Source organism: Salvelinus namaycush, chromosome 8, assembly GCF_016432855.1.
Source record: "Salvelinus namaycush isolate Seneca chromosome 8, SaNama_1.0, whole genome shotgun sequence".
NCBI classification, from domain to species: Eukaryota; Metazoa; Chordata; class Actinopteri; order Salmoniformes; family Salmonidae; genus Salvelinus; species Salvelinus namaycush.
Window position 1 is genome coordinate 17,651,931 of NC_052314.1, and position 25,418 is coordinate 17,677,348.

Genomic DNA, 25,418 nt, shown 5'->3' on the forward strand with positions numbered 1-25,418 from the left:
AACAGACACATCGAGCAAAACCAAAACAGAGAAAACCAACACTAAGAAACACGACAACCCCAGAATGAGTAGGGTTACGTGACCTCAGAAAGAGAGGCAGTAATGCAAGGGTGAAAGAGAAAAGTGGATGGAAGGAATGAAAGAACCACGCATGGTGAAGAGGATCAGACAATGGATGAAGAGGTACTGTTAAAACACAAATAAATGACAACAAGGACAAGGAGTGACTGTAAGAGAGAGAGAGGGGAACTCAACCTGAGGGTCAGAGGGCACTGGAGCATTTGAGAGCCAGAAATCCAGATCCGAAGCCTACAACAGTGAGGGAGGGAGAGGGAGCAAGAGCGAGGGGGGATAGAGAGGTTAACATTTGAGCAGTTCCTCTTCATGAAAATGGATACAGAGATTACACTGTTATTTTCATGAATAAATCAAGTATTTCAAGATAGCGACTAGACATACTGCAATCTTAGAACAAATACTGATTGATACTTGATTTAATCTTTATTGCTGATAGGATGGTGAGGGGGCTTGAAAGAAGCAATGACAATGATTGATAAATGAAAATGACCAAAGTGTGTTTGCTTGACAGATTATCTTATATACATTTAATTCAATCAAATTCTTTGTTTCGTTAAAAATTATTTAGTGTCAGTCTTAATTCTTCAATATCCTACACAGAATGACATTGTGCAAATCTTGTCCCTGTAAAAAAGGAAGTCCCTCCCTTTGTGATGTCATACCTCTGGTGTGGAGGCAGGAGGCTGGGCTGCCACATCGTTGGTCATTTTTGATTGGACAGGCTCCTCTGCCCCAGCCTCCATAAGATCCTCCCCTTCCTCTTGTTTGTGTTTCTTCTTCTTCTTCTCTTTACCCTTCTACAATGACAAAAAAAACACTCCTTAAGACATTAAGGTCACAAAAAACAGAGACGTCAAAAATATTAAAAATATTCCAAGGACATAAAGAATAGGGCCTCACCTTCCTCTCCTTGTCCTTCTTCTCCTTCCTGCTCTTCTTCTTGGGCTCTGAAGTGACCTCCAACCCCTCCCCGTCCTCTATGGGGCTCTTGAGGACCTCATCGGGACGGTGTGTCCTGACTGGCAGCTTCTTCTCGCTGTCTGCCAGGGGCCTGAGAGCACAGAGAGGAGACACATAAAACCACAGCCCTGAGTGTACATGGTGATTCTGGTCAAACTACAGCCATCGGCTATGTCTCAATAGTCTTAACTAGCCTCCTTTCCTCCATGACCACTGATCTGGGAGGGAAAGACAAAAGCAGCATGGTAAAAGCAGCATGGTGAAAACCTATCCAGTCGATTCACTTATCAATGCCAGTGAAGGAAAGGAGATTAGGAAAGGAAGCTAGTTGAGACAAGCCCATCCACTCCACTCAGGTGCATGACATTTCAAACGCAAACTTGCTCAGCACAAACCTTCAAAGCCATTCCTCAGGCAGAGCTGGGAAGTCAGGAGGGACACCACCATTAACAGGTTTATCCAAGGTCAGAACTGGACTGATGCCTCTGTTGGTGACTGCCGTAACTGAGTATGTTTACATTCACAGTAATAATTCGATATTAAACTGATTATGGCAGCAGGCAGATTATGCAATAGTCATGTAAACACTACTCTGCTTATCTTAAATCGGCAAACAGTCAAAATCAAAGTAAGTATACGCCGATTAAAACACCTGGTTTTCTGAGCAATCTTTCAAATTACTAGGACATTTAAACACCTTAAATCAGCGTTCTAGCAGTGGATTTGATCTGCATGTGCTAGCAGCCGAGCGAGCCTCCCTCTTTAGCGAGAGTGAAATGAGTTCGGAACAACTGAATGTATGTGTCTTAGAAGTAGTTTACACATTCAAACTTTATATGTCCTCAGAATGGTCACTGGGGTAGAATGTTTATTTTGATAGGGGATTCTCTGCATTGATCAGAGTGACATCAGGTAGATGGATTTCAGATGTGTCCATGTAAACAGGATTGTGACATTTTTCTTCTTGCAAAGCATGTCAACGTTTTAATTGAACTATTATATTAATCTGACTATCCACAATAATCACATTGTTACCATACTCAGTAACTAACGATTAACATTATGTTGAAGAAGATCCATGGATTGGGTGAGGATTTGACTTGGGGATTTGACTAGTAAAAACAACAGTAGTCATCCATGATTAGTAATGGTGATTGAGTCATGACTTGAGAAAATCAGCAGTTCCACTGAGAAATCTATAAACTCTCATCTTATCACATCAATCTGTTCATGTTAGTGAGAAGTGAGAGCGCTTTTCTTCGGCTCCAGCCACAAAGTGGGCACATTAACAGAGTTTTGTATGGAGGGAATGCTGATATTCTGAAGTGAGCTTGTAGAAGGTTTCAAATGGAGGGGTGAGCAGGAGGAGAGAGTGTTGTTGAAAACAATGATCAAACATTAAACTGTAAAAGTCACATCATGCCCAAACACAGACAGAGAGAGAGACACAGACAGACACAGAGAGAGAGAGACAAAGAGACAGACAGAGAAACAGACAGAGAGGAAGCAGATCAGTCAGTCTAGAGTCCAGGCCCAGACGGGGCTTCTCCTGAGGCTGGGAAGGTACTCACCTGTGAGATGCCACCAGCACAGTCAAGAGGACAGATGTGTGTGTGTGTATGCATAAGAGAGACATAGGGAAAGAACCGCAGAGCAGAGCACAGCGAGAGGGAGTGTGTAAGGATGAAGAGGACCAGGCCAGCACCAGCCTCTCATCAGTGGAGCCAGGAAGAGATTATACACCCCCACAGAGTAGATAATAACACAGCCAGGTTATATATCCAAGTGAGTGAACTCACTTGTCCAGGTCGATGTTCAAAGCTTTGTGGGGGTCGTTGGGATCTTTGTCATCGTCATCACTGGGCAAGGCATTCTGAGACAGGAAGAGAATGGAGTTAGTGACAGAGCAAAACAACATCCTTGCATATGCAATTATTATCAAAGGTATGCCACATTTCTATTATCTGCAACACTCTGAACCACCTATGAAAGTGCCTGGCCTCTACCCCTGGCATCTCTGCCTGGCCTCTCTGCCTGGCCTACTGTACCTCTGACATCTCTGCCTGGCCTACTGTACCTCTGGCATCTCTGCCTGGCCTCTCTGCCTGGCCTACTGTACCTATGACATCTCTGCCTGGCCTACTGTACCTCTGGCATCTCTGCCTGGCCTCTCTGCCTGGCCTACTGTACCTCTGGCATCTCTTCAGTGACGATGTCCACCATGTGTGCGGGGGTGATGTCCTCCTCGCTCTCTGGGCCCGAGTCCCCCCTCCTCTGCCGGCCCTTCTCCCTCCTCTTCTTCTTGTCCTTCTTCTTCCTGTCTGCCTTGTTTTTCTCCCGACGTTCCTCTTCCAGCTTCACATACTGGTCTGACATTGGCATCCCTAAACCCAACGGGAGGGAGAAAGGAAGAGAAAGAAAGAGGAAGTGGGGTCAAGTTATTACACAGAAAGAAAGAGGTACAGAAGAGGGGTTTAGTTATGGCAGAGGCGAAGAGAGAAAGAGGGATACGGGTTAGGTCTGGAGTCCTGTGTGCAGAGCCACTGACTGATACACTGTACATTGAAATCAATTGGTTATTAAGTAGTGGCCAGAGAAACTGACCTGGGACTTTGAGAGGCACACTGAGGTCAATCTGCACCACTGGAATGTGCTCTACACCAACAGCCTCCTGGTATACCTGCGCACACACAATAACATAGGGATGTGAATGGGCTTCTAGTCAATTTAATTCTTTAGATTCTAAGGCGTTGGGGGATGGGGGTGCTAAGCGGACATATGGAATTGTTTTAAGACGGTCATACTATGGATAACTTAGCTATTTGATTTAGAATTTAGGACCCCTTTAGGTGTACATGTGGGTATATTACACACACAAGACATTTTTTAAAATAAAATATTGATTTTGGCCAGTACTACTAAAGCCCATAGAATAACACATTCATAAATGGCAGAGGGTCAAAAAAAATAATCATAAGAAACAAGGTTTTGAAGCATCTGTCCTAAATCTAGGATATAAAAAATAAAAATGAACACGTGGAAATAAATATACACACACACACACACACACACACACACACACACACACACACACACACACACACACACACACACACACACACACACACACACACACACACACACACACACACACACACACACACACACACACACACAGAGACAGTACTAGTCAAAAGTTGACACACCTACTCATTCAAGGGTTTTTCTTTATTTTACTATTTTCTAAATAGTGAAGACAAAACTATGATATAACACATATGGAAACATGTAGTAACCAAAAAAAGAGTTAGTTTCAAAATATATTTTTCAAAGTAGCCACCCTTTGCCTTGATGACAGCTTTGCACACTCTTGTCATTCTCTCAACCAGCTTCACCTGGAATGCTTTTCCAACAGTCTTGAAGGAGTATATGCTGAGCACTTGTTGGATGCTTTTCCTTCACTCTGCGGTCCAACTCATCCCAAACCATCTCAAATTGGGTTGAGGTCGGGTGATTGTGGAGGTCAGGTCATCCGATGCAGCACTTCATCACTCTCCTTCTTGGTCAAATAGCCCTTACACAGCCTGGAAGTGTGTTTTGGGTCATTGTTCTGTTGAAAAACAAATGATAGTCCCACTAAGTGCAAACCCGATGGGATGGCGTATCGCTGTAGAATGCTGCTGGTAGCCATGCTGGTTAAGTGTGCCTTGAATTCTAAATAAATCACTGACAGTGTCACCAGCAAAGCACCCCCACACCTCAACCTCCATGCTACACAGTGGGAACCACACATACAGAGATCATCCGTTCACCTATTCTGCGTCTCACAAAGACACGGCAGTTGGAACCAAAAATCTCAAATTTAGACTCATCAGACCAAAGGACAGATTTCCACCGGTCTAATGTCCATTGCTCCTGTTTCTTGGCCCAAGCAAGTCTCTTCTTCTTATTGGTGTCTTTTAGTAGTGATTTATTTGCAGCAATTCGACCATGAAGGCCTGATCCATGCAATCTCCTCTGAAAAGTTGATGTTGAGATGTCTGTTACTTGAACTCTGTGAAGCATTTATTTGGGCTGCAATTTTTGAGGCTAGTACCTCTAATGAACATCCTCTGCAGCAGAGATAACTCTGGGTCTTCCTTTCCTGTGGTGGTCCTCATGAGAGCCAGTTTCATCATAGTGCTTGATGGTTTTTGCGACTGCACTTGAAGAAACATTCAAAGTTCTTGACATTTTCCGGATTGACTGACCTTCATGTCTTAAAGTAATGATGGACTGTCGTTCCTCTTTACTTATTTGAGCTGTTATTGCCATAATATGGATTTGGTCTTTTACCAAATAGGGCCATCTTCTGTATACCATCCCTACCATGTCACAACACAACTGATTGGCTCAAACGCATTAAGGAAAGAAATCCCACAAATGAACTTTTAACAAGGCACACCTGTTAATTGAAATGCATTCCAGGTGACTACCTCATGGAGCAGGTTGTGAGAAATCCAAGCGTGTGCAAAGCTATCATCAAGGCAAAGGGTGGCTACTTTGAAGAATAACAAAAACCCTTTTTTTGTTAAGTACATGATTCCATATGTGTTATTTAATAGTTTTGATGTCTTCACTATTATTGTACAATGTAGAAAATGGCATAAATAAAAACCATGGAATGAGTAGGTGTCCAAACTTGACTGGTACTGTATATTTAAGTGGTTTGAAATGTGTAATGAATTACATTTCTGTAAGAGTCAGGTTAACACATAAGACGAGCTGCCGATTGGGTGATGATGCAGTGCGTACCTTCTGAGAGGACGGGGAGGCCTTGATGTAGAAGGGGTTGTTGGCCTGCTCTGCCTTCCTTACGTCTCTCCTCTATTGGGAGGGAGAAACAGTATCAAGTCAACCATATGAAAATGCTGTGGTGTTTACCGGTGTACCTCTTCAGTGTCTGACTGTTATAGTATCACCAAAGATTTAACAACAGATCAACTGTTGAAAGAATTGAGGAGCTTGTATCTCAATGCATACACAGCACGGATTATTGGCTTGTAAATTCCCATCTTACCTTAGCCAGTTCCTTCTCGTCCACTTCAGTGTAGCGTGGCTTGGTGTGTCTGGACTCCTCCTTGGCAAACACAGCCTTGCCCTTGGTCTTCCTACCCTCATCCTCAGACTCACTCCCAGACGGAGGCTCGTTAATCCACGCATCCAGGTCCAGACTGGGGACAAAACCAAGACAATAAATTCTCTGTCCGTGTTTATAAAATTGTACCGAATCATCCAGTTTTTTAAATTTGTATATGGTATGACTTTTCTTGCATAAAAATTGTGAATGGAAACGTAGTTACAGACAGTGTATACAACAAAGCTACTTTGCATTATCTAAAATTGTCCATGGGGCTGCATAAAGTACACTGAACAAAAAATTTAAAACGCAACATGCGACAATTTCAAAGATTTTACTGAGTTACAGTTCATACTGTGCATTTGGAAAGTATTCAGACCCCTTGAGATTTTCCACAGTTACGTTGAAAACATTTTTTCTCTCATCATTCTACACACAATACCCCATAATATTTATAAAAATGAAATAAAAATCTAAACAGAAATACCTTATTTACATAAGTACAGTTGAAGTCGGAAGTTTACATACACTTATGTTTGAGTCATTAAAACTCCTTTTTCAACCACTCCACAAATTTCTTGTTAACAAACTATAGTTTTGGCAAGTCGGTTAGGACATCTACTTTGTGCATGCCACAAGTAATTTTTCCAACAATTGTTTACAGACAGATTATTTCACTTATAATTCACTGTATCACAATTCGAGTGGGTCAGAAGTTTACATACAGTCGTGGCCAAAAGTTTTGAGAATAACACAAATATAAAGTTTCAAAGTCTGCTGCCTCAGTTTGTATGATGGCAATTTGCAAATACTCCAGAATGTTATGAAGAGTGATCAGATGAATTGCAAAATCCCTCTTTGCCATGCAAATGAACTGAATCCCCAAAAAAACATTTCCACTGCATTTCAGCCCTGCCACAAAAGGACCAGCTGACATGTCAGTGATTGTCTCGTTAACACAGGTGTGAGTGTTGACGAGGACAAGGCTGGAGGTCACTCTGTCATGCTGATTGAGTTCGAATAACAGACTGGAAGCTTCAAAAGGAGGGTGGTGCTTGGAATCATTGTTCTTCCTCTGTCAATAATGGTTACCTGCAAGGAAACACGTGCCGTCATCATTGCGTTGCACAAAAAGGGCTTCACAGGCAAGGATATTGCTGCCAGTAAGATTGCACCTAAATCAACCATTTATCGGATCATCAAGAACTTCAAGGAGAGCGGTTCAATTGTTGTGAAGAAGGTTTCAGGGCGCCCAAGAAAGTCCAGCAAGCTCCAGGACCGTCTCCCAAAGTTGATTCAGCTGCGGGATCGGGGCACCACCAGTACAGAGCTTGCTCAGGAATGGCAGCAGGCAGGTGTGAGTGCATCTGCACGCACAGTGAGGCGAAGAATTTTGGAAGATGGCTTGGTGTCAAGAAGGGCAGCAAAGAAGCCACTTCTCTCCAGGAAAAACATCAGGGACAGACTGATATTCTGCAAAAGGTACAGGGATTGGACTGCTGAAGACTGGGGTAAAGTCATTTTCTCTGATGAATCCCCTTTCCGATTGTTTGGACAAGGTGAGCGCTACCATCAGTCCTGTGTCATGCCAACAGTAAAGCATCCTGAGACCATTCATGTGTGGGGTTGCTTCTCAGCCAAGGGAGTGATCTCACTCACAATTTTGCCTAAGAACACAGCCATGAATAAAGAATGGTACCAACACATCCTCCGAGAGCAACTTCTCCCAACCATCCAGGAACAGTTTGGTGACGAACAATGCCTTTTCCAGCATGATGGAGCACCTTGCCATAAGGCAAAAGTGATAACTAAGTGGCTCGGGGAACAAAACATCGATATTTTGGGTTCATGGCCAGGAAACTCCCCAGACCTTAATCGAATTGAGAACTTGTGGTCAATCCTCAAGAGGCGGGTGGACAAACAAAAACCCACAAATTCTGACAAACTCAAAGTATTGATTATGCAAGAATGGGCTGCCATCAGTCAGGATGTGGCCCAGAAGATAATTGACAGCATGCCAGGGCGGATTGCAGAGGTCTTGAAGAAGAAGGGTCAGCACTGCAAATATTGACTCTTTGCATCAACTTCATGTACTTGTCAATAAAAGCTTTTGACACTTATGAAATGCTTGTAAATATACTTCAGTATTCCATAGTAACATCTGACAAAAATGTCTAAAGACACTGAAGCGGCAAACTTTGTGGAAATTAATATTTGTGTCATTCTCAAAACCTTTGGCCACGACTGTACACGAAGTTGTCTGTGACTTTAAACAGCTTGGAAAATTCCATCATGGCTTTAGAAGCTTCTGATAGGCTAATTGACAATTTGAGTCAATTGGAGGTGTACCTGTGGGTGTATTTCAAGGCCTACCTTCAAACTCAGTGAGTCTTTGCTTGACAATATGGAAAAATTAAAAGAAATCAGCCAAGACCTCAGAAAAAAAATTGTTTACCTCCACAAATCTGGGTCATCCTTGAGAGCAATTTCCAAACGCCTGAAGGTACCACTTTCATCTATACAAACAATAGTACGCAAGTATAAACACCATGGGACCACGCAGCCGTCATACCGCTCAGGAAGGAGACGCGTTCTGTCTCCTAGAGACGAACGTACTTTGGTGCGAAAAGTGTAAATCAATCCCAGAACAACAGCAAAGGACCTTGTGAAGATGCTGGAGGAAACAGGTACAAAAGTATCTATATCCACAGTAAAACGAGTCCTATAGACATAACCTGAAAAGCCGCTCAGCAAGGAAGAAGCCACCGCTCCAAAACCGCCACAAAATAGCCAGACTACGGTTTGCAACTGCACATGGGGACAAAGATCGTACTTTTTGGAGAAATGTCCTCTGATCTGATGAAACAAAAATAGAACTGTTTAGCCATAATGACCATCGTTATGTTTGGAGGAAAAAGGGGAAGGCTTGCAAGCCGAAGAGCACCATCCCAACCGTGAAGCATGGGGGTGGCAGCATCATGTTGTGGGGGTGCTTTGCTGCAGGAGGGACTGGTGCACTTCACAAAATAGATGGCATCATGAGGAACAAAAATTATGTGGATAGATTGAAGCTACATCAAGACATCAGTCAGGAAGTTCAAGCTTGCTCGCAAATGGGTCTTCCAAATGGACAATGACCCCAAGCATACTTCCAAAGTTGTGGACAACAAAGTCAAGGTATTGGAGTGGCCATCACAAAGCCCTGACTTCAATTCTATAGAAAATTTGTGGGCAGAACTGAAAAGGCATGTGCGAGCAAGGAGGCCTACAAACCTGACTCAGTTACACCAGCTCTGCCAGGAGGAATGGGCCAAAATTCAACCAACTTATTGTGGGAAGCTTGTGAAGGCTACCCAAAACATCTGACCCATGTAAAACAATTTAAAGGCAATGCTACCAAATACTAATTGTATGTAAATTGTATGTAAACTTCTGACCCACTGGGAATGTGATGAAAGAAATAAAAGCTAAAATACTACCACTGACATTTCATATTCTTAAAATAAAGTGGTGATCCTAACTGACCTAAGACAGGGGATTTTTACTAGGATTAAATGTCAGGAATTGTAAAAAAAAAAAAAAAAAGGAGTTTAAATGTATTTGGCTAAGGTGTATGTAAACTTCCGAATTCAACTGTATTAAGACCCTTTGCTATGAGACTCAAAATTGAGCTCCGGTGTATCCTGTTTCAAATGATAATCCTTGAGATGTTTCCACAACTTGATTGGAGTCCACCTGTGGTAAATTCAATTGATTGGATATGGTTTGGAAAGGCACACATCTGTCTATATAAAAGGTCCCACATTTGACAGTGCATGTCAGAGCAAAAACCATGACATGAGGTCGAAGGAATTGTCCGTAGATCTCCGAGACAGGATTGTATCGAGGCACAGATCTGGGAAAGGGTACCAAAAATGTCTGCAGCATTGAAGGTCCCCAAGAACACAGTGGCCTCCATCAGTCTTAAATGGAAGAAGTTTGGAACCACCAAGACTCTTCCTAGAGCTGGCAGCCCGGCCAAACTGAGCAATCGGGGGAGAAGGGCTATGGTCAGGGAGGTGACCAAGAACCTGATGGTCACTCTGACAGAGTTCCTCTGTGGTGATGGGAGAACCTTACAGAAGGACAACCATCTGTGCAGCACTCTACCAATCAGGCCTTTATGGTAGAGTGGTCAGTAAAAGGCACATGACATCCCGCTTGGAGATTGCCAAAAGGCGCCAAAAGGCACCTAAAGGACTCTCAGATCATGAGAAGCAAGATTCTCTGGTCTGATGAAACCAAGATTAAACTCTTTGGTCTGAATGCCAAGTCTGGAGGAAAGCTGGCAACATCCCTATGGTGAAGTATGGTGGTGGCAACCAGGATTGGAAAGGGTCGGAAACTTTTCTGGAAATTTTCCATGGGTAGTTAAGCCCGGGAATTAAGGGAATTTTGCTTAAAATCATAAAAAAAAGTTAGCTTATAACAGTGAACCTTTTTTGTGGGATACACATAAAGCAATTCTAGGTCTTGTGGCATATTTTGGTTAAACTATCCGCAAGTCAATGGAATTGCAACCCTCTGCATGCACAGTGCATTCTTCCATCCCGTGTACATTAGTGCACTCTTCCATCACATGTACAGCTGATTCAAGATCTTGCACACTAATGAGATGCTATTGAGCCCACACTACTACACTGTCTGAGCCAAGGACTACATGCTTTCTGGTAAGTTTTGATTACAATACTGGGTGGGGTGAATATATTTTATATGACATGCATGATTTTTTTGTTAACTAGTAAATAGTAGCCTACAACAAAGTGTGTTTAAATCATTTCTAACTTGTTAACAATTTCTGCTAGTTAGTTTTTGCTACCATGTGGGTTTTAGCTTGCTTGAGCCTGCTAACTGAGGAGTGTTAATTCACTTGTTTCCATACATCTTTCATTTTAAAACATTTATCTTACAAAGGAGTTGTTTAATCTAACTGCCTAACTATTTATCTGTACATGGAATTGTGTATTGTTATTTTTTACTCTTTTCCCCCCTACTCTTTACAGGAAAATGCCACAGGCACTATCTGATGTGTGGAGACATTTCACTGCAGCTAATGTGGAAGGAAAAGCAGTGTGCAATTGCAAATACTGTGCCAAATCATATGAAACAAATGCAACAAAGATGCAGAATCATCTGGCCAAGTGCATAAAGTTCCCTCAGCGCTCACAGCAAGCAACCCATGACAAAAGTCCCTCTACATCTATTCGAGGTGAAAATTATGAATCAGACACCTTATCGATAGCAACAGCTCATGGTCCTCCTGGAATCAGAAGTTATTTTGACTCAATGGAGGAACGTAGTCAAAAAAATGCTGATGAATGTCTTGCTCGACCTGTGTCTTCAACTGCTTCACCTCTGAAGCTCACAGGCAATGTGTATTGGAAGAGATTTCTGTATGTTTCTTCCCCAGCATACACCGCTCCAACCAGACATGGTTTATCTACTAATTTGCTGTATGCAGAGTTCAACAGAGTTCAAGTGAAGGTCAAGCAAATCATAGAGAAAACTGACTGTATTGCAATCATCTCTGATGGGTGGTCGAATGTTTGTGGGCAAGGAATAATTAACTACATCATCTCCACCCCTCAACCAGTATTCAACAAGAGCACAGACACAAGGGGAAACAGACACACCGGTCTCTACATTGCAGATGAGCTGAAGTAGTCAATGACCTTGGACCACAGAAGGTATTTGCACTGGTGACAGACAATGCTGCGAACATGAAGGCTGCTTGGTCTAAAGTGGAGGAGTCCTACCCTCACATTACACCCATTGGCTTTGCTGCTCATGCATTGAATCTGCTCCTCAAGGACATCATGGCACTGAAAACAACAAATACGCTTTACAAGAGAGCCAAGGAAATGGTTAGGTATGTGAAGGGTCATCAAGTTATAGCAGCAATCTACCTCACTAAGCAAAATCAGAAGAGTAAGAGCACCACATTGAAGCTGCCCAGCAACACCCATTGGGGTGGTGTTGTCATCATGTTTGACAGTCTCCTGGAGGGGAAGGAATCTCTCCAAGAAATGTCCATATCACGGTCTGCCAATATGGACAGCCCCATCAAGAGGATCCTCCTGGATGATGCATTTTGGGAGAGATAGCCTGAAACCTATAGCAGTTGCCATTGCACGGATTGAAGGAGACAATGCCATCCTGTCTGATGTTCAGACTCGGCTTGCAGATGTAAGAGAAGAAATCCGTACTGCCCTGCCCACTTCACTGTTGCTCCAAGCAGAGGAAACTGCAGTTCTGAAACACATCAAAAAGTGTGAAGACTTCTGCCTGAAGCCCATACACGCCGCAGTATACATGTTGGACCCCAAGTATGCTTGCAAGAGCATCCTCTCTGGTGCAGAGATCAACAAGGCCTATGGTGTCATCACTACTGTGTCTCACCACCTTGGCATGGATGAGGGCATGGTTCTTGGCAGTCTGGCGAAGTACACTTCCAAGCAAGGGCTTTGGGATGGAGATACAATATTGCAGTTGTGCCAACATATATCTCATCAGCCACCTGGTGGAAGGAACCTTGTGGATCTGAAGCTCTTTCCCCTGTTGCCTCCATCCTCCTCCAAATCCCACCAACATCAGCCACCTCAGAGCGCAACTGGTCCTTGTTTGGGAACACACACACACACCAAAGCACGCAACAGGCTTGAAAAATAGGTGGCCATCCGGGCAAATTTGAGGCTTTATGAGCCTGACAACGAGCCATCCTCAACAAGATTGGAAGGTGAAGATGAGGCCTCAGAGTCTGATGTTCAAGAGGTGTACACCACATTGTAGAGGTCCAGGGAGAAGACATGGAAGCCTGAGAGGAAGACAACCAAAGCTTTTTAGACTATCATTTTACAGATGTATGTTGAAAACGTTTGTGGGAGATGCTATGGATCATTCAGTATTCCCTTTCTTTTGTTGTTCAGTGAAATCATCCCATGTGAAGAGGCAACTCATTTAATTAAAGTTCAATTCGTAACTAAATTGTTTTTATTTCTATTGAAAGGATTTAATAATTTGCAATTGTCTACTTATGACAAGGTAAAAGGTTTATGTTTCTGTCTCCATAAGATATGGTAAATATATCCAATGCCAAAAAACATCTACATTTAAATGGTATTAATATTCATTTGCATATATTTCTGTTAATTCACATACATTCCCGTTAATTCCCACGTTAAGTTTCCACCTCTGAATATTCCCCAAAATGTGCAACCCTAGTGGAAGCATCATGCTGTGGGATGTTTTTCAGTGGCAGGGACTGGGAAACTAGTCAGGATCGAGGGAAAGATGAACAGAACAAAGTAGAGAGAGATCTTTGATTTAAACCTGCTCCAGAGTGCACAGGACCTCAGACTGGGGCGAAGGTTCACCTTCCAACAGGACAACGACCCTAAGCACACAGCCCTATCCCATCTGGACGAAAATAATGCCTATCTAAGAATGCTGTTCATTGACTACAGCTCAGCATTCAACACCATAGTACCCTCCAAGCTGGAGGCCCTGGGTCTCAACCCCACTCTGTGCAAATGTGTCCTGGACTTTGACGGGCCGCCCCCAGGTGGTGAAGGTAGGAAACATCTCCCCTTTGCTGACCCTCAACACTGGGGCCCCACAAGGGTGCGTGCTCAGCCCTCTCTTGTACTCCCTGTTCACCCACGACAGCGTGGCCATGCACACCTCCAACTCACTCATCAACTTTGCAGACGACACAACAGTAGTGGGCTTGATTACCAACAACGACGAGACAGCATACAGGGAGGAGGTGAGGGCCCTCGGAGTGTGTTGTCAGGAAAATAACCTCTCACTCAACGTCAATTAAACAAATGAGATGATCGTGGACTTCAGGAAACAGCAGAGGGAGCACCCCCTATCCACATCAAAGGGACAGCAGTGGAGAAAGTGGAGAAAGTTCTTCAAACTCAGGAAGCTGAAGAAATTTGGCTTGTCACCCAAAGCTCGGACTAACTTTTACAGATGCACAATTGAGAGCATCCTGTCAGGCTGTATCACAGCCTGGTATGGCAATTGCACCGCCCTCAACCGCAAGGCTCTCCAGAGGGTGGTGCGATCTGAACAACGCATCACCGGGGGCAAACTACCTGCCCTCCATGACACCTACAGCACCCGATGTCACAGGAAGGACAAAAAGATCATCAAGGACAACAACCGCCTGAGCCACTGCCTGTTCACACTGCTACCATCCAGAAGGAAGGTCAGTACAGGTTCATCAAAGCTGGGACCGAGAGACTGAAAAACAGCATCTCAAGACCATCAGACTGCTAAACAGCAATTACTAACTCAGACTGGCTGCTGCCTACATTGAGACCCAATCACTGGCCACTTTAATAAATGGATCACTTGTCACTTTAAACAATGTTTACATATATGTTACATTACTCATATCACATGTATATACTCTATTTTATACCATCTATTGCACCTTGCCTATGCCACTCGGCCATCGCTCATCCATATACTTATATGTACATATTCTCATTCACCCCTTTAGATTTGTGTGTATTAGGTAGTTGTTGGGGAATTGTTAGATATTACTGCACTGTCGGAACTAGAAGCACAAGCATTTCGCTACATCGCATTAACTTCTTATGGCTGCAGGGGCAGTATTGAGTAGCTTGGATGAAAGGTGCCCAAAGTAAACGGCCTGCTCCTCAGTCCCAGTTACTAATATATGCATATTATTATTAGTATTGGATAGAAAACACTCTGAAGTTTCTAAAACTGTTTGAATTATGTCTGTGAGTATAACAGAACTCATATGGCAGGCAAAAACCTGAGAAAGAATCCAAACAGGAAGTGGAAATTCTGAGGCTGGTCGAGTTTCAACCAAGATCCCATTGAAATCACAGCGAGATATGAATGAGTATTCACTTCCTACGGCTTCCAATAGATGTCAACATTCTGTAGAACTTTGTCTGATGACTCTACTGTGAAGGGGGGCCGAAGGAGACAGGAGTGAGTCACCACTGCCATGAGGTGAACATTCTTTGACCACGCGCGCTCACATGAGGCAGCTCCGTTCCGTCGCTCATCTGAAGTCAATGTAATTCTCCGGTTGGAACGTTATTCAAGATTTATTTTAACAACATTCTAAAGATTGATTCAATACATCGTTTGACATGTTTCTACTGACTGTTACGGAACTTTTGGACATTTTGTCACGTTTTAGTGAACGCGCTTTGTGACTTTGGAATTGTTTACCAAACGCACTAACTAAAGTAGCTAATTGGACATAAATAACGGACATTATCGAACAAATCAAGCATTTATTGTGGACCTGGGATTCCTGGGAGTGCATTCTGATGAAGATCATCAAAGGTAAGGGAATATTTATCATGTAATTTCTGGTTTCTGTTGACTCCAACATGGCGGCTAATTTGACTATTGTTCTGAGCTCCGTCTCAGATTATTGCATGGTTTGCTTTTTCCGTAAAGTTTTTTTGAAATCTGACACAGCGGTTGCATTAAAGAGAGGTATATCTATAATTCCATGTGTATAACTTGTATTATCATCTACATTTATGATGAGTATTTCTGTTGAAACGATGTGGCTATGCACTATCACTGGATGTTTTTGGAATGTAACGCGCCAATGTAAACTCAGACTTTTTGATATAAATATAAACTTTAACAAACAAAACATACATGTATTGTGTAACATGAAGTCCTATGAGTGTCATCTGATGAAGATCATCAAAGGTTAGTGATTAATTTTAATCTCTATTTGTGCTTTTTGTGACTGCTATCTTTCGCTGGAAAAATGGCTGTGCTTATTGTGGTTTGGTGTGACCTAACATAATTGTTTGTAGTGCTTTCGCCGAAAAGCATATTTGAAAATCGGACACTTTGGTGGGATTAACAACAAGATTACCTTTAAAATGGTATAAGACACATGTATGTCTGAGGAATTTTAATTATGAGATTTCTGTTGTTTTGAATTTGGCGCCCTGCACTTTCATTGGCTGTTGTCATATCATCCCGTTACCGGGATTGCAGCCATAAGAAGTTTTAACATCTGCTAACAATGTGTATGTGACCAATAAAATTCAATTTGAAGACCATGCAGGAGTGGCTTCAGGACAAGACTCTGAATGTCCTTGAGTGGCACAGCCAGAGCCCAAACTTGAACCCGATCGAACATCTCTGGAGAGACCTGAAAATAGCTATGAAGTGACGCTCCCCATCCAACCTGACAGAGCTTGAGAGGATCTGCAGAGAAGAATGAGAGAAACTCCCCAAATACAGATGTGCCAAGCTTGTAGCTTCATACCCAAGAAAACTAAAGGCTATAATCGCTGCCAAAGATGCTTCAACAATACTGAATACTTTCCGAATGTACTGTATAAAGGAAGTCAGTCAATTGAAATAAATTCATTAGGCCCTAATCTATGGATACCTTAAAAAAAGGTAAGGGTGTGGATCAGAAAACCAGTCAGTATCTTGTGTGACCACCATTTGCCTCATGCAGTGCGACACATGTCCTTCGCATAGAGTTGATCAGACTGTTGATTGTGGCCTACTGGAATGTTGTCCCACTCATCTTCAATGGCTGTGCGAAGTTGCTGGATATTGGCGGGAACAGGAACACGCTGTCATACAAGTTGATCCAGAGCATCCCAAACATGCTCAATAGGTGAATGGTCTGGTGAGTATGGAAGAACTAGGACATTTTCAGCTTCCAGGAATTGTGTACAGATCCTTGCGACATGGGGCCGTGCATTATCATGTTGAAAATGAGGTGATGGCGGTGGATGAATGGCACGACAATGAGCCTCAGGATCTAGACACGGTATCTCTGTGCATAGAAATAGCCATCGACACAATGCAATTGTGTTTGTTGTCTGTAGCTTATGGCTGCCCATACCATAACCCCACTGCCACCATGAGGTACTCTGTTCACAGCGTTGACATCAGCAAACCGCTCGCCCACATGACGCCATACACGCCGTCTGTCATCTGCCCGGTACAGTTAAAACCGGGATAAATCAGTGAGGCGCACACTTCTCCAGCATACCAGTGGCCATCGAAGGTGAGCATTTGCCCACTGAAGTCGGTTATGATGCCAAACCGCAGTCAGGTCAGGACCCTGGTGAGGACGACAAGCACGCAGATGAGCTTCACTGAGACGGTTTGACAGTTTGTGCAGAAATTCTTTGGTTGTTCAAACACTGTTTTATCAGCTGTCCAATGAAATAAAAATAATTTTAAAAGTCAGGGGGGGCTGGTCTCAGATGATCCCGCAGGTGAAGAAGCCGGATGTGGAGGTCCTGGGCTGGCGTGGTTACACGTGGTATACGGATGTGAGGCCGGTTGGATGTACTGCCTGTATTCGCTAAAACAACATTGGAGGCGGCTTATGGTAGAGAGATGAACATTAAATTATCTGGCAACAGCTCTAGTGGACATTCCTGCAGTCAAAACTTGAGACATCTTTGGCACACAGATTCAAGATGGCGTAGCAGTGTAGGCGTGTTTTTGTTCGTCCTCCCTTGTACTTTTGTATTTTTCGTATATATATAAAAATAAAAAAAACTCTCTCTTTTCGGTTTTTAATTCGATTATACCTTCCGGTAACCTGCCTCACCCAATGTGATACGGAATCGCTATTATTTTTACTTTGGAACACATTCAAGAACCTCCAGTAGCTAACCAGCTAATCAGCTACAAGCTATTTAGTCATTTTTAGCCACTGCTAGCGGCTTTTACCTTCTGCACAGACACCAGCCCTGTTCTTAGCCTGGATATTACTCGCCAATCTACCAGCATCGGACTGTCTCTCCACAACAATGCCGGATTCCTGCCGTAATCCCTGAGCCACTACTTCTGATCCTCACAGCTAGCTTGCAGCTAGCTAGCTCACAGCTTGCAGCTAGCTAGCTCACAGCTAGCTTGCACCCTCCGTGGCACCCAGTACCGAAGCTATCCCTGAGGCCCACCACCGGCCTACTCAGCTGTTTACCCGAACCCCACTCATACCCGACTAGAGCCCAATACTCCACCGGATCCTTGCTGTTAACTCTGGACCTTGGCACCGGATCACCATAACTGCCAAAGGGGGAGGAGTTGCAATCTACTGCAGAGATAGCCTGCAAAGTTCTGTCATACTTTCCAGGTCTATGCCCAAACAGTTCGAACTTCTAATTTTAAAAATGAATCTCTCCAGAAATAAGTCTCTCACTGTTGCCACCTGCTACCGACCCCCCTCAGCTCCCAGTTGTGCCCTGGACACCATCTGTGAATTGATCGCCCCCCATTTAGCTTCAGAGTTTGTTCTGTTAGGTGACCTAAACTGGGATATGCTTAACACCCCGGCAGTCCTACAATCTAAGCTAGATGCCCTCAATCTCACACAAATCATCAAGGAACCCACCAGGTACAACCCTAAATCCGTAAACATGGGCACCCTAATAGACATTATCCTGACCAACTTGCCCTCCAAATACACCTCTGCTGTCTTCAATCAGGATCTCAGCGATCACTGCCTCATTGCCTGTATCCGCTACGGGTCCGCGGTCAAACGACCACCCCTCATCACTGTCAAACGCTCCCTAAAACACTTCTGCGAGCAGGCCTTTCTAATCGACCTGGCCCGGGTATCCTGGAAGGATATTGACCTCATCCCGTCAGTTGAGGATGCCTGGTCATTCTTTAAAAGTAACTTCCTCACCATCTTAGACAAGCATGCTCCGTTCAAAAAATGCAGAACTAAGAACAGATATAGCCCTTGGTTCACTCCAGACCTGACTGCCCTCGACCAGCACAAAAACATCCTGTGGCGAACTGCAATAGCATCGAATAGTCCCCGCGATATGCAACTGTTCAGGGAAGTCAGGAACCAATACACGCAGTCAGTCAGGAAAGCAAAGGCCAGCTTTTTCAAGCAGAAATTTGCATCCTGTAGCTCTAACTCCAAAAAGTTCTGGGACACTGTAAAGTCCATGGAGAACAAGAGCACCTCCTCCCAGCTGCCCACTGCACTGAGGCTAGGTAACACGGTCACCACCGATAAATCCGTGATAATCGAAGACTTCAACAAGCATTTCTCAACGGCTGGCCATGCCTTCCTCCTGGCTACTCCAACCTTGGCCAACAGCTCCGCCCCCCCCCCCCCCCGCTGCTACTCGCCCAAGCCTCCCCAGCTTCTCCTTTACCCAAATCCAGATAGCAGATGTTCTGAAAGAGCTGCAAAACCTGGACCCATACAAATCAGCTGGGCCTGACAATCTGGACCCTCTATTTCTGAAACTGTCCACCGCCATTGTCGCACCCCCTATTACCAGCCTGTTCAACCTCTCCTTCGTATCATCTGAGATCCCCAAGGATTGGAAAGCTGCCGCGGTCATCCCCCTCTTCAAAGGGGGAGACACCCTGGACCCAAACTGTTACAGACCTATATCCATCCTGCCCTGCCTATCTAAGGTCTTCGAAAGCCAAGTCAACAAACAGATCACCGACCATCTCGAATCCCACCGTACCTTCTCCGCTGTGCAATCCAGTTTCCGAGCCGGTCACGGGTGCACCTCAGCCACGCTCAAGGTACTAAACGATATCATAACCGCCATCGATAAAAGACAGTACTGTGCAGCCGTCTTCATCGACCTGGCCAAGGCTTTCGACTCTGTCAATCACCATATTCTTATCGGCAGACTCAGTAGCCTCGGTTTTTCTAATGACTGCCTTGCCTGGTTCACCAACTACTTCGCAGACAGAGTTCAGTGTGTCAAATCGGAGGGCATGTTGTCCGGTCCTCTGGCAGTCTCTATGGGGGTACCACAGGGTTCAATTCTCGGGCCGACTCTTTTCTCTGTATATATCAATGATGTTGCTCTTGCTGCGGGCGATTCCCTGATCCACCTCTACGCAGACGACACCATTCTGTATACTTCTGGCCCTTCCTTGGACACTGTGTTAACTAACCTCCAGACGAGCTTCAATGCCATACAACTCTCCTTCCGTGGCCTCCAACTGCTCTTAAATGCAAGTAAAACTAAATGCATGCTCTTCAACCGTTCGCTGCCTGCACCCGCACGCCCGACTAGCATCACCACCCTGGATGGTTCCGACCTAGAATATGTGGACATCTATAAGTACCTAGGTGTCTGGCTAGACTGCAAACTCTCCTTCCAGACTCATATCAAACATCTCCAATCCAAAATCAAATCTAGAGTCGGCTTTCTATTTCGCAACAAAGCCTCCTTCACTCACGCCGCCAAACTTACCCTAGTAAAACTGACTATCCTACCGATCCTCGACTTCGGCGATGTCATCTACAAAATAGCTTCCAATACTCTACTCAGCAAACTGGATGCAGTTTATCACAGTGCCATCCGTTTTGTTACTAAAGCACCTTATACCACCCACCACTGCGACCTGTATGCTCTAGTCGGCTGGCCCTCGCTGCATGTTCGTCGTCAGACCCACTGGCTCCAGGTCATCTACAAGGCTATGCTAGGTAAAGCGCCGCCTTATCTCAGTTCACGATGGCAACACCCACCCGTAGCACGCGCTCCAGCAGGTGTATCTCACTGATCATCCCTAAAGCCAAAACCTCATTTGGCCGCCTTTCCTTCCAGTTCTCTGCTGCCTGCGACTGGAACTAATTGCAAAAATCTCTGAAGTTGGAGACTTTTATCTCCCTCAACAACTTTAAACATCTGCTATCTGAGCAGCTAACCGATCGCTGCAGCTGTACATAGTCCATCGGTATATAGCCCACCCAATTTACCTACCTCATCCCCATACTGTTTTTATTTATTTACTTTTCTGCTCTTTTGCACACCAGTATCTCTATTTGCACATGATCATCTGATGATTTATCACCCCAGTGTTAATCTGCTAAATTGTAATTATTCGCTCCTATGGCCTATTTATTGCCTACCTCCTCATGCCTTTTGCACACATTGTATATAGATTCTCTTTTTTCCCCCTACTATGTTATTGACTTGTTTATTGTTTACTCCATGTGTAACTCTGTGTTGTTGTCTGTTCACACTGCTATGCTTTATCTTGGCCAGGTCGCAGTTGCAAATGAGAACTTGTTCTCAACTAGCCTACCTGGTTAAATAAAGGTGAAATAAAAAAATAAAATAAATTGTGTGACAAAACTGTTGCGTTTAGATTTTTGTTCAGTGTAGTACTATAAAATATATTTCTGATGTTGTGTATTACTATAAGCTTAATTGTGAGTAGGGGAGAGCAGCAGGCAGACTGACCCTTCAGGAACAGGCACTTTCTTCTGTGCCTTGGGGGCCACAGGGTTGAGCTCTCCAGCAAACAGAGCTGTCACCTCCTCAGCTACCTCCACGTCCTTCTGTTGCAGCTTCTGGATGTACTTCACCAGCTGCAGGATGCAGGAGGCCTGGGGAGGGTAGAGGGGAGCACAGAGAGGGAAGTATACTGGAAAATATATTCTCCTTTCAAACGGCCAATAGCCCCGAGGTTAACCGATATTAGCCGTGTGACTCACCCTCTCCTGCACCTCCAGGTTGTCACTCTGGACAAACACAGGCAGCCTGTCAATGAGCAGCTGGCTGGTCTCCTGGGCCACCTTGCTGTCCTCTGGTGCCCCCTCCTGGCCGCGCAGCACCGTAGAAAACAGCTTGGCAGCGTTCTGCACGTACACGGCCTGGATGTGGCCCGGCAGGGTGGCCACCTTGGGCCGCAGCATGGCCTCCAGAGTCGCCATGGGGTCCTCCAGGTGTCTGGGGGGAGATAGGAGGATGGCACAGGATGAGGGATACGCCAATGATACAGGGCTGAACTGGCCTGATTTTAGCTAGTTTGACTTAGTGGAAAACATTCTTGTTAAAAACTGTATGTGTGTGCATGTGTTCTTGTAGAGGAGTGTCATGACGTTGGCCTATTTGGGTACAGCAAGCCCATCCCCCTCTCCCTGCCTCTCCCTGCCTCTCACAACTACGCTGCTGTGGTCAGAGAGAGGTCGTAAATTCCTGAGGAGAAGACCCTGCCACATGGCCACAACAGTATAAGAGGCAGAGGACATTTTCATAGAGAACAAAGGGATTTCTTCCACCTCACAGAACTTAAGGTACGAACAAATTTCATGTTCCGGAGAAAGTATAAAAGATCGGTGAAGAATCCAGCTACGAACTGGTCCGTTTGTTACAACTTGGGGAAGCTCATGGGAGACGGTGTGGCCACATTACCATAACGCTGTTTATATAATAGCCTCAGATATGAGGTTTACATCTAATTGTTGTATAAGATGAATGAGTGATTATGATACTGTTTGTAAAATTGTGTAATATGATGTTGGACTGTTTAATGAAGGAAAATCCAATTCCCTTTTGATTTGAACTAAATCAGAGGACCGCCCCTGAGCCCAGTCAGGGTCAGGCATCCTGGGACAGCCCTTTTCTGCAATTCCGAATAAAACCCAACTTTGAGAAATTATCACCAGACCATGTTTCTCTCAATCACGGGAGGACAAAGGTTGTAGACCATTGCTGAATCTTTTAACCATACCACGTGGTTAAACTCTTAGACTATCGATACCGACAGAATAAGAACAAGTCTTTGATATTAATTACTAGTCTGCAGCTAGGGATTCGGTATCATTGAACGCGAAGAACGACAACCGCCGAAACATCCATTCTACAACAACACGAATGAATGTCAATCTGAACTACCCACTCTAACCTACGACAGAGAGAGAGAGAGAGAGGACGGAAACTCTCCAACAGAAACTAACTTTTCAACAGAGATCAAGACGACACACTGAGCGTAAATATATATATATTGATTGCAATTGTTCCCGAATGAGTGAGCGTTCATGTGCAAAGGATTAGCATTTCAATTGTTATAATTATTAACTCTGTAGTGACGTCTCAGTCGACCCCCACTTCCCTTTGGTCTAACAAGCCGCCATGCCGGTTTAGCCCACTAGGGCACATTCTCCTATCATTTCTTGTAACCATATTTACTTTGTTTGTTTGTTTATGCATTTCTGTGAATTACTTAGTAATAAATAAATGATTTAAAACAATTGATGTATGGATGACTCATAGTGAAGACTGGGTTCGTGCAGATAACCAACAATTTACGACGTTTGGAATGAGACTAACGTGAGGTAAAGTAAATAATTCATTAATTAAGAAGACTATTGATCAGATATGAAAATATCTGAAAGGTTATATTGGGAAATTATAACTTTGTAATCTGAATATTTTCCTTGGTGCCCCGACTTCCTAGTTAATTACAGTTACATGATTATTCAGTTTAATCGCGTAATAGTAATTACAGGAATCTTTGATAAAAACAAAGTCTTCAATTTAATGATCGTAAAGACACGACAGGAGGAATGGATGAATACATACTCTGAGAACTCTCCACAGATCCAGGCGGCGGCGTAGAGCACCTCACAGATGCCGTTGTGCTGTGTGTTGCCGGTCAGCAGGTGGGCGTTGTCCAGCAGAGTAGCCATCTGGGCCACGGCGAAGGCTCGGATGGCTTTCACCCGGATGGCAACGTCCAGCATCTGGGAGGCGATGAGGTGGCCATGCCGCGTGCCCTCTAGACGGGTCAGCTCCACCAGGATACTGATGTACCTGAGAGACGGAAACAGAGACAGACGGTCAGACTGGTGTACCTGAGAGACAGGTGAGAAAGTCAGTGGAAGGTAGGCCCCTAAATGGCAGGTAAACCCCCAAAAAGAAGACAAGTAGTGGGCCAGTACGATGCAAAAACTTGTGAATTATTTACAAATAATTTACAGCAAGACGCATTACTACAATGCATTTTGACTCGTGAGCATTTCAACTCTATTTGAGAGACACGGAGACTCAAAACTCACAGAAAGTATGAATCTAAAAGAATCAGAGACCAATACATTTGCCCTGCCAGTAAGTTGTGCTGACCATTCAAAGTTGGTGATGTACTGGTAGTTGCTCTGGCTGCAGATGTCAATGATCTTGGTGAGCAGCTCATCTCTGTAAGTGGTTCCCTCGGCTTTGTCCACGTGCAGCATCAGCTTCTTCACTATCTCCATCAGGTTCTTCTTGGACACCTGGGACCACACCAATGAGTAGTCAATGAGAAACAGAACAATGGGGACATCAGAAACTGTACTGTGATCAGGGAGGCATTAGGCTATACATACAGTACCAGTCAAAGGTTTGGACACACCTATTCATTCAAGGGTTTTTCATAATTAAAAAAAGAAACTATTTTCTACATTGTAGAATAATAGTGAATACATCAAAACTATGAAATAACACATTTGGAATCATGTAGTAACAAAAAAAGTTACATATTTTCAAAATATATTTTTCAAAGTAGCCACCCTTTGCCTTGATGACAGCTTTGCACACTCTTGGCATTCTTTCAACCAGCTTCACCTGGAATACTTCTCCAACAGTCTTGAAGGAGATCCCACATATGCTGAGCACTTGTTGGATGCTTTTCCTTCACTCTGCGGTCCAACTCATCCCAAACCATCTCAAATTGGGTTGAGGTCAGCTGATTGTGGAGGTCAGGTCATCTGATGCAGCACTCCATCACTCTACTTCTTGATCAAATAGCCCTTACACAGCCTGGAGGTGTGTTTTGGGTCATTGCCTGTTGAAAAACAAATGATACCATCCCATCTGGTTTAGGCTTAGTGGGACTGCTGGTAGCCATGCTGGTTAAGTGTGCCTTGAATTCTAAATAAATCACTGACAGTATCACCAGCAAAGCACCCTCACATTCTCCTCCATGCTTCAAGGTGGGAACCACACATGCGGAGATCATCCGTTCACCTACTTTGCGTCTCACAAAGACACGGCGGTTGGAACCAAAAATTAGACCAAAGGACAGATTTCCACTGGTCTAATGCCCATCGCTCGTGTTTCTTGGCCCAAGCAAGTCTCTTCTTCTTATTGGTGTCATTTAGTAGTGGTTTCTTTGCAGCAATCAACCCTGAAAGCCTGATTCACACAGTCTCCTCTGAACAGTTGATGTGGAAATGTGTCTGATACTTGAACTCCGTGAAGCATTTATTTGGGCTACAATTTCTGAGGCTGAGTAGCAGAGGTAACTTGATCATAGCGCTTGATGGTTTTTGCGACTGCACTTGAAGAAAGTTCTTGAAATGTTCCGTATTGACGGACCTTCATGTCTTAAAGTAATGATAGACTGTCCTTTCTCTTTGCTTATTTGAGCTGTTCTTGCCATAATACGGACTTGCTCGTTTACTAAATAG

The 25,418-nt window shown here is 44.1% G+C and overlaps 1 protein-coding gene across 2 annotated transcripts in view; it reads right to left on the reverse strand.

Annotated features, from left to right (window-relative positions):
- Positions 1-25,418, reverse strand: part of LOC120052456 (AP-3 complex subunit delta-1-like) — a 53,260-nt gene that overhangs the window by 8,314 nt on the left and 19,528 nt on the right. The window contains exons 13-24 of one of the 2 annotated variants that reach the window (XM_038999378.1): positions 24,094-24,242; positions 23,554-23,784; positions 21,684-21,918; positions 21,430-21,575; positions 6,098-6,251; positions 5,833-5,904; positions 3,643-3,718; positions 3,229-3,407; positions 2,838-2,911; positions 979-1,129; positions 741-875; positions 256-309 (exon numbers count right to left, since the gene is read on the reverse strand). In XM_038999378.1, the coding sequence (XP_038855306.1) occupies positions 256-309; positions 741-875; positions 979-1,129; positions 2,838-2,911; positions 3,229-3,407; positions 3,643-3,718; positions 5,833-5,904; positions 6,098-6,251; positions 21,430-21,575; positions 21,684-21,918; positions 23,554-23,784; positions 24,094-24,242 (1,656 nt within the window). Of the gene's footprint in view, positions 1-255; positions 310-740; positions 876-978; positions 1,130-2,837; positions 2,912-3,228; positions 3,423-3,642; positions 3,719-5,832; positions 5,905-6,097; positions 6,252-21,429; positions 21,576-21,683; positions 21,919-23,553; positions 23,785-24,093; positions 24,243-25,418 lie in introns of both variants that reach the window. The other variant, XM_038999377.1, reaches the window with a different exon arrangement.